At 41.9% G+C, this 9,603-nt stretch overlaps 1 protein-coding gene across 1 annotated transcript; it reads left to right on the top strand.

The window, feature by feature from the left end:
- The first annotated feature begins 752 nt into the window (after positions 1 to 752).
- Positions 753 to 8,240, top strand: LOC111933757 (G protein-coupled receptor 55). Its single transcript, XM_023933514.2, has 3 exons — positions 753 to 1,259; positions 2,016 to 2,229; positions 5,105 to 8,240. Exon 3 carries the CDS (start codon positions 5,112 to 5,114, stop codon positions 6,138 to 6,140), a length of 1,029 nt encoding a protein of 342 aa, XP_023789282.2. The 5' UTR covers positions 753 to 1,259; positions 2,016 to 2,229; positions 5,105 to 5,111; the 3' UTR covers positions 6,141 to 8,240.
- Positions 8,241 to 9,603: the final 1,363 nt, after the last annotated feature.

A 9,603-nucleotide genomic window follows, 5' to 3' on the forward strand; every position in this document is an offset into this window, starting at 1 on the left:
GTCTAGAGGATTCCTGTGGCAGGGAGATCAAAGCAACCCCATTTTGGCTGCAACAATGGCACAGGAAAATTTCTTCGAAAGCCACTTGGAATTGTAGGATGTTTGCTCTCTGCTAATATTTATTTGCACTCTTAGGTTTCTTTCTGTGACTCCAGATTTATTTCAGCCTGTTGCTGAGTTGGAGGTAGACCACAGCTCTGAGAAGACAGAAGTTGCAAAGCCCTTGAAACCTCCCAATTCCAAAATGTGTTTCCCAAATGCTGTAATCACATTGCCCTCATTTCCTCTGACACACAATTTTCTGAGGAAGTTTATCTAAACTTTGTTTTGGGTTCTGCTTTTATTTTTCTTTTCTCAAATCCCATTTTTAAATGAGACAGGAAGAAAATTGCAGGTTTTTTCTTCTCCTACTCCTGTGGTATTAATGCTGATACTCCTTTTTTCTCCAGAAAGATGAAATTACCTCAAAAGCCAGGTTGCAATTTGAAAACTGTCACTTAGAGCTGGGTGTATTGCTGTGTTTCTCTGCAAAGGGTTGCAGAGTTTCACACTTCAGCCAGAGAGGTTCTAGAAAGCCTTGGAAGCTCATCTCAGGAAAAGCTTGTTTTGGCTGCTCACAGGGTTTGCTGCTCCATGCACCTCAGTCCTCTCACGGATAAAGGTTTGTTCCAGCTTGCAGTTATGAATCACACACCTGAAGTGGCTGAAACTGGCACATTTCCCTTAAATAGCTCACCAGCTGTGAGCGTGGAAGTAGCTGAACCTCCGAGTGCTTCACTGCTCATCTCCAGTATGCAAATGCAGCAGGAACTGGGGGAAGAAACCCTATTTTTATTATAACCTCCTCTACAACTTTCCACTTCCCAGCTCCTTCCCAGCTCAAGGAATAATTGGAAATTTGGAGGTAGCCACCACAAGCTCACAGAAGCTCCCACCTGCGTTCAGCAGGTAAAGGCCAGGCTGAACCCCCTGACTTCAGAGAGGAGTTGCTCCCCACCCTATTGTGACTACTGACTGGAAACAGCTGAGGATTCGAATCTTTACACTTTTTCCACCTTCACTTGCCTATGTAAGTAGGCACAGAGTTTATTCTGAGACAGGAAAAAAAAAAAAAGAAAAAAAAAAGAGAAGAAAAGAAGGATGTGGTTGGTTATGCCACTTAGAAAACTCGTAAAGCACAGTCTCTAAGAAAATGCTTTCATGCTCTGTAGATGAACCTGGACTGAAGCAATGCTGCTGATCTGCTTGCTGGGGTTCAGGTAAAGTAACTCCTAATTTTAGTTGTTGACTTCTATTTTTGCAACAATTTAATAGCAGCATTGATTGTAGACACTGTTTTTAAGCTGGTTAAATGATTGTTCGAACAATAATAGCGCTGTTTAGTTTAGAGCAGAAAGAAATAATTCTGCTTTAGTGATAAATATAAAACTATTCTGCTGATATCAAAGGACTTAGATAAAACATGGTAAGAAATGATCCAGTTACAGATGAAATACATGGCAGGAGTGGGACCTGCTGCTCATCACTGCACTGAGCTCCAGTACATCCCCAAGAGAATAACTTACCTCTAAGATGAATAATGTTCTAAGAAATATATATAAACAAAGGATGATTTTGCTAATGAAGCTCTCATGGATGTTACCTTAGTGTAACATCTCTGTCTGTGCTCTCATACAGATTTGTGTGAATCCCAGCTAGAGCCAGATGAACTCGGAGCCGAGCTGCAAAGAGAAAACCATTCATGAATTCTGCTGTACTGCAAAAAAAGCCTAGTGGAGCTATTACTGTAAAACCTGGTCATTTCCTAGGTCAGAATACCTTTGCTGCTCACTAAGCCACAAGCTCCTGCTATGGGAAAACCCAATTAATGTTTAATGAGTTCAAAGGAAGTAGAAAATCCTCAGCAGGAGAAGCTGAGAGCAAATGGAGCAGCATTGACACAGAGGCTGGAGCAGCTGAGACACTCTCTTCTGTACTGTTAATTACAGGTTCTTATATTATCTTTTGGTCTCTAGGAGTTGTCTGAAACAATCCTAAAGCCACAGGAGATTCCTTCAAAAAAACTGTTGAGGACAGAGAAAATTTCCTCAGAAGACTGGAAAAGAGCAAACGTGGTACCTCTCTCAGGAACGTGGAAAAGAAGGAGTTGGAAAAACTAGATCTGTGATCCTGGTTTTAGCATTTGAGAGAAATACTGGAATCAGCCACCAAAGAATCTGTTTTCAAGCGGTAAGTAAAAATCTGCAGAGATTAATCTGAGTATGACTGAAATAGAAGCAATTTGACTTCCTCTGTGACCCTGCCAGCAAAGGGGGTGTAGGAGGGGGAAACAGGCTTCACACACTACCTCTAAAGAGATTCTCATAAGCAAAGGAAACATGAGCAGTATGAAACCTCTGCATGATGAGTGAGTACCCACCGAGATTCTAATCAGTGCCTGCTCTGTAGGAAAGATGTCTCTGGTACACTTCAGTATCTTTCAGGATGAGTATCATCAGTATTTTTACTAATAATATGGACAATGCAGTAAAGAGGATGCTTATGAAATGACTGCAAGGTTATTTGTCAATGAAAATGATTCTTCAAGTGAACTCTGAGCAAACATTACTTAGTCTGGAGCAGTTGCAGACAATTCCCATGGATTGCTCAAGATGTGGATTTTAAATTTGCGACTCGAAAATTATAAAAAAACACCATATTTTTGACAATCAGTTTTCAATTTAAAGTTTTTTTTCCCTGAAGTTAATAATTTTCTGGAGCAATTTGGTACCAATGAATTCAAAGGAAAAGACACTCAGTGCGCTAGAGATACAATAAAAGTGGCACCAAGCCTCAGACATTCAAGAGTCATCAAGCACAATTTTCTGATACATTTACTGAGTACACAAAGTGCTGGATTGCCAGGGGCTGTCACTACCCCAAAATGTTTCATGTCACTGCTTTTTTTCCCCATGTAGATGGGTGCCCATGGCCAGAGGACACCCATGCTCACAATAAAACTCGTGTTCCCCTGTCCCTTCCCCTTGGTGACAGCAGCACCTGCCCAGGGTGACCCCTTGGACAGCCAGCGCCAGCTCAGCTCCGCGTTTTCTCTGGGTTTCTCACTTCTCACACACCACAAACACGTGATTTTCTGAGCAGCTGCCACACATTGCCGGCTCAAATGGATTGATTTAACCTCCTCTTGATGACCAAATCAAAGTTTTCACTTTGCTCTCCTTTCTGACAGATACACCCAGCTTTCCTTTTGCTGTTTCCTCAGCTGACAGTGCTGTGACAGCCTGGCTCAGGGGGCTCTGTCCTGGTCTCTGCAGGTGCCAGTGGCACCCAGGGTCACCCTCGTTCCTACAGTGGGGTCACACAGCCAAGGACAGTCTTGGAGCTCTGCATCCCCTCAGAAACCCCCATCCTCATCAGCTTTCACAGCCCTTCCTCTAAACCCTGCTTTTTCCTAGTGCTATTCACTTGTTTCTAGTACTCTTTGCTGAAATGCAAGTTCCTGAAATCCTCAGCCTTTCCCTTATATGAAAAGCAGATACTTCATCAAAGATAAGGGTCTGGTAAGAGCTCTCAAAGATTTATTTAGCACTTTTCTTTAAAAATCTGTGTGAAACTTAGGCTCGACTCTTAAAGAATTTCTTTAATCACATTTGACACTCTTTCCTTCAACAGATTAGACTGAACATTTTCCAGCCACACTAATAACATCCATACTTCACAACAATTACTGGGCTGGCCCTTCAGCTTTATATTCCTGTTCTTTGTGTAGTCTGAGCTGGAAAATGACTGATTTAATAAAATGATTTACTGATAGGAGCAGGTTCAGCTCTGAGTGCATTCTGTGGCCAGTTATTCCCATTATCACTCACTGATTCCCACAAGCCATCCCACCTATGACCTCCAGCACAATGTCAGTGTTCCTATGAAGTTAGTTGTATAAAAGTTGGCAAAATGCAATGCTAGTTCCTCAGCTGTTCTCTGTTTCTCTATTTTAAAAATATTTTATTTTATCCAAGCAAAAAAAAATTAAAAAAAAAAATCTTTCACTAGTTGGTTTTGGTTTCTTTAGCAAAGTTTGGCTCCATTTGGCAGCACTTAAGAGCTGTCACTTTTCATCCTCCAAAGCAAAGATTCTCCTTTTGATCAAACTCTTCTTAAAACATCTTCACTTACCTCTAAAATTTCTTTTGAGCTGCTTGGTTGGCTGAACTGGCACTGAGAACTTCAACTACCAAGTTCTGCTTTATTAGGACTTTTTGTAGCTTTGATTTAAAGAGGTTATAAAAAGCACTTTTAAGGCATAGTTTGTTAAAGCATATGTATATTTTTAAGAACAGTGATAACATTAAAGACAAATTAATTTTGTTTCAGAACTGCATTATGAAGATGCTTCTACTTGCTAATCTTTGCTGGATTATCTAAAATAACCAGTTAAAATTTAAAGTGCAAAACCCCAAATTTAAACAAGGCTGCAAATTAATCACAAGTGAAAAAACACACTTACTCATTTTGCACCGAGATGAAAGATCAGTCTTCTTAAGTTGACCTTTTAAAATATTGCATTGGATATAAACACTGTATGAAATGAAAATATCATATAAATGTGCTTACAGCAAAAGCACATCAGCAGAAACTACTGGGTTTGGATATAAGAGTAAAAACTCAGCTATCAGATCAACATACCTTAACATGGAATAATAATTTCATCATTGTTGTGTAGCGACAAAACTAAGCATAGATGGTAGGGAAATTTCCAAAGGTGTACAAATTATTAAAGATAGCCAGTAGTCTTTAGAGTTTTTGAAAATATGTGTTTGAAGTCTCTTCAGTATCTGGTTGGGATTATATTACATGGGATGGTCACCAGTGGATGCTGGCTGCTTTCCCCTGAGAGTCCCTGGGAACACACCAAGCCAGTCAAAATGGAAACAGAAAACTCTGTGCTTGAAAGGTTTCACTTTCCATCACAGACAGAGGCTGACCAAGTGTCCAGCTCAAACCCAAAAAAATCTCCAATTGTGTTTGGAAGCATCTTGGTTTGGCTTTATCGTGGCATTAACTGAGAGTCTCACACGTTTCCCACCCGCTTTCTCTGTCATTTCAGGGCAGAAATGACCAACACCAGCGACAACTGCAGTTTTACAGCCGTGGACAGCTTGGCATGGACGGTGCAGCTGGGGATCTCCATCCCCACCTTCATCCTCGGGCTGGTTCTCAACAGCCTGGCCCTGTCTGTGTTCTGCTGCTTTTGGAGGAAGCAGACCAAGACCTCCGTGTACATGATAAATCTGGCGCTGGCAGACGTCCTGCTGCTCCTCTCGCTGCCACCAAAGCTGTACTACTCTGTCACCACGGTGCCTGGCCTGCTCTGCTCCTTCATACAGGCTCCTTACTTCGTCAACACCTACACCAGCATCTTCATCATTGTCTGCATCACCGTGGACAGGTACATCTGCATCAGGCACCCCTTTGAAGGCCGAGCTAACCAGTCCCCCAGGTGGGCTCTCTTGATTTGCGGCTTCATCTGGGCAGTGGCTTGGATCTGCAGCAGCCCCATTTATGTGTTTCACAAGAAGGAACCCATTAAATGCTTTCACAACATGTCAGCCCAGACGTGGAGCGTTCCCTTCATTGTTTCTGTGGAAATATTTGGGTTTCTGATCCCACTGGTGGTGATGGTTTTCTGCTCTGCTCAAACCATCTGGATTCTTCTGAATCACAAAACTCAGGACAAAAAGAGTGTGGAAGAAAGCGGCTCCCTGCGGGTGATCGTGATCAACCTCGTGGTGTTCCTGGTGTGCTTCACACCCGTGCACCTCGGGATCTGCCTGCAGTGCCTGGTGAAGCAGCAGGTGATCGTGGGCTGCACAGTGAGGCAGACCATCAGCCTGTTCCTCCAGGTGTCCATGACGTTTGCCAACCTGAACTGCTGCCTCGATGCCATCTTCTACTATTTTGCTGCAAAGGAATTCTGTAAGAAAGCGCAGCTGAAAAGGGTCATTGAGCTGTGTCCTGTCTTTAACCCCTGTGCCGTGAGCTGGCACTGCCGGCACTGGGAGAGCTCCCCTTGCCAGGACACCGACAGTGCCACGCCTGGCACGGCCACCGCCACAGGGAGAAGGACAACGTGTTCCCAGTGAATGTAAACCTCTTCCCTATTTTTCTTCCCTTTAAAGATGAAGGGGAAAAAAGTTTGATTAATGAGCCAGCATTAACAAAGTGACAGACTGACACCAAAAGCATTAGCCTTGACAGTATTTAGAAAATGCGAAAAGCTTGCCAGAGGGAAAGTAAGCAGATCACAGGAATGCTTTTTAACATCAGCTTTTGTCACAGCTGCACCAGTTTTCCTTTTACATCCGTGTTCAGAAAGGTGCTGCTAAGAGCAAACACAGAAAAAAACTATTCATAACCTTTCTGACTTAGAAGGTATCTTGGGAGTTAAAAAGCAGTATCCAGCCAGAAGTCTGACCCTGCAGAAGGTCAGTGTTGGAGCTCTCTGCTTTGGACAGCCTGGCCAGCCTGGGACAGCAGGGAATCCTCCCTCCTGCAAGCTTCACACACTGCTCAGGGCTGCTGTGAGGGACAGCAGGTTTTGCTCTTGCATGGAAGACATGCTGCCCAGAATAAAAACCCAGGGGATTACCTCAGGTACCTGCCATTCTTGATCAACAAACTTCCCTGATTCCCTGTGCTGAGGAGTCACCGTGGCTTTCTCCTGCAGTTTTAAAACAGGTTTTGCCCGTGTAAGTCCAAACAACCCATTCAAATACGAGACTCAGAGAAAGACTGAATGTGTTGAACTGTGTTTCTACATCAGTGCATTTCTATCAAAGATATAACACATGTATGAAATTCTCACTGTTTCTCAGAGCAGGGGAATTAAGAAAGCAAGCCCTGCATCACAAATCAGGGAGTGATTGATATTCTCCTCTCTCCCAGCTCTCTCCAGCTCATTCCTTAGGGGAGCCCTTCTGCCCGTACTGTGCATTTCTCTAAACATCTCTGGGCTTGCCTGAACCCTTTGGGTCAGCAATTCTGGGTTGTCACCACCCTAATGCCATTTGCAAGTTTGGCTCTGACTCTAATCTAAAGGGTTTTTTTGTTGCAATTTAAGACAAGCATTTCTTGAACCCTTATCTGGGCATGCTTGGTGCTCGTAACCAGAATCGCTTTCACAAAAATAAATCATTTCCTTTGCCTTTCTAAAACAGCTGTGAAAAAAGTCAAAGACTGCTGGGAGTCAGGTTTCTGGGGCAGGTATTCCTTTTATTAAAAATGTAAAAAGAAATGACTTACTCTCTGTGGCAAAATAAAAAGAAAGGGATCTGGTTTTGAAAATACAATTTGCTGTCCAGCAATTTCCATAGAAAAGATTGACTGTACAAGTAGGCAGCAGCACATACCTTACAGTGGGCCAAGTATATGAATATTTTAAAATTGTCAGTACTAAAACTATGAGCACAGCTGAGGGGGAAAATATTTGTAGCATCACCTTTGCTGCTTTCTGTAAAGAAGACTTTTCCAAAACTGCAGATTTTCTAAACATTATTTGTTACTGCCTCAATCACTCAGAAACTTACAGATTTTCAATAGGGGTTAACCTTTCTTCTTTGCACCTTTCACATTACTTTGCATACAAAATATGTGTGTGAGAAAGAAGTAGTTTTACTAAAGTTTTACTAAATAAACTCTACATATGAAGTGTGCATACTTGAAAATACATTTTAATTGGACAGCAGTATGCAGTTCTCCGCTACCTGCACTAGCTGCCTAAAAATTACTTGGCAGTGGCAACTGTGCCCCACCACACAAGGCTGGGATTATTAAAGTCAGGGTTAATTAAGCTGCAATAATGGGCAGGGGTGGGAGCCACTGCTCTCAAGGCTCAATCTGCCCCTGGCTGCAAACCCAGACTACAAAATCTGGAAGTTAAACTGGACTATTTTCTTCCCATTTATTGCCACCAGTGCCACTTCTTTGTTGGTTTAAAATGTTTTTATGTATCATTTCATTTGTCTAAATTTTGCCTGTTGTATAAGTAAATGAGAGCAGCCTCGCTAAGCGTGCTTGAAATTTGAGAAATGAAATGAAATGCAAATGAAATTAAGAGAAAGAAGGGAGAGAGCCCAGCTGTGATGATTTTACAGGCTGCTACAGTAGTCCTGTTTTTTAGCACAAAAAAAGCACAGGTATTTTGAGCAAGATGGTGTCACTTTCAATTCAGAGCTTTTCAAGATGAACTTACATTCAAATAATACACTTAAGTCCTGCCTTTGAGCAGCAGCTAAGAATACAGTTCTTTTTAAAGCAGGATTTTACACACAGGCTCCTGTGGGAAATCCACTGTTAACTCTGGAGCATCTCCAGTTGGTTGTATTTTTACACCAGGACAAAGAGACAAAAATCCTTCGGCAGCCTGAGAAGAGACACAGCGATTTTGATGATGAACAAAACTGAAAAGCACTTGACATTTTAAAAACCCAAATCTTCCTGAGCTGATACACAGGTTCAGGGCAAGAGAAGAAGTTTCTTCTCTCTTGATGTCATTTTTAATGCACAGAAAAGTTGTGGGAACCTGAATGTGAACCCCTCACATACTCAGGTCACCTCCCACTGCCTCAGCTGTACTATAAAGTCACAGAAGCATTCTCTTAATGGAAAAAAAAATTTAAAAAATCAAGTGCTAACCAGAAACACTAAAAACAATGCCTTTAAAAATTATATTTTCAGTTCTGCCCTCTTCTGTGAATTGAACAAAGCCACAATCGCACAATGAACCACAGACCTTACAAGGGAGCTGTGTTTAACATTAATTTTTCTGAACACGGCCATTTCAGGCCACAGGTGAGAATTTTCTCAAAACAAAAGTTTTGGTTTTATCCAATTGAACTTTTCCAACTGGGCCAAACCACACAGCTCTTCACAACATAGAAGAGAGCTGATTTTTCCTGAGGGCGTTTTTATCAATGGCAGATTACTCCAACATTCTACAATTAGCATTTGTTCAACCATCAGTGTGATTCACCAAGCTGTGTTTTATAGACTCACAAAATTGAAAGTCAGAAAAGCATAAAAGTAATTTGGAAAAAAAGGGGAAATAAACCCAACTCCCAATTAAAACAAACAAACAAAAACTCCCAGCAGACAAAACCACACAGGATTTGTTCTCCAAATTTTTTTCCTGCCCCTTTGCCTGGTGGGTTACATCATCTTCATTTCCCTGCTTGAGCACAGAACTCAGTGACACTGCACTAATTTCTAATGCTATAAAAGGACCATCAAAATAATGCTGGACTTTTTGAAAAGTTCTGTTGCCCAAGAAGTCCCTTCTGAAAGAATTTCAACAACGACTCCAAAAAAAAAAAAAAAGACATTCAACTGTTTAATAGCAAGTAGAGGATCTAATATATGAACTTTTTCTGGCTTTCATAATGCTGCTTTTATGATGCATGATTTATGATCTTGAAGGCACCTGAGGGAAGGTCCAAGCCTAGATCCAAGCACTGTTAGTCTCCTGTCTCCTCACAAAGGGCTACGGTGAGCACAGATGGGCATGGGACCTGTAGTGTCAGTCCAGAATCTTCTCACTGTGAAAAATAC

The sequence above is a fragment of the Cyanistes caeruleus genome, chromosome 10 (genome assembly GCF_971803275.1).
Source record: "Cyanistes caeruleus chromosome 10, bCyaCae1.hap1.1, whole genome shotgun sequence".
Taxonomy (NCBI): Eukaryota; Metazoa; Chordata; class Aves; order Passeriformes; family Paridae; genus Cyanistes; species Cyanistes caeruleus.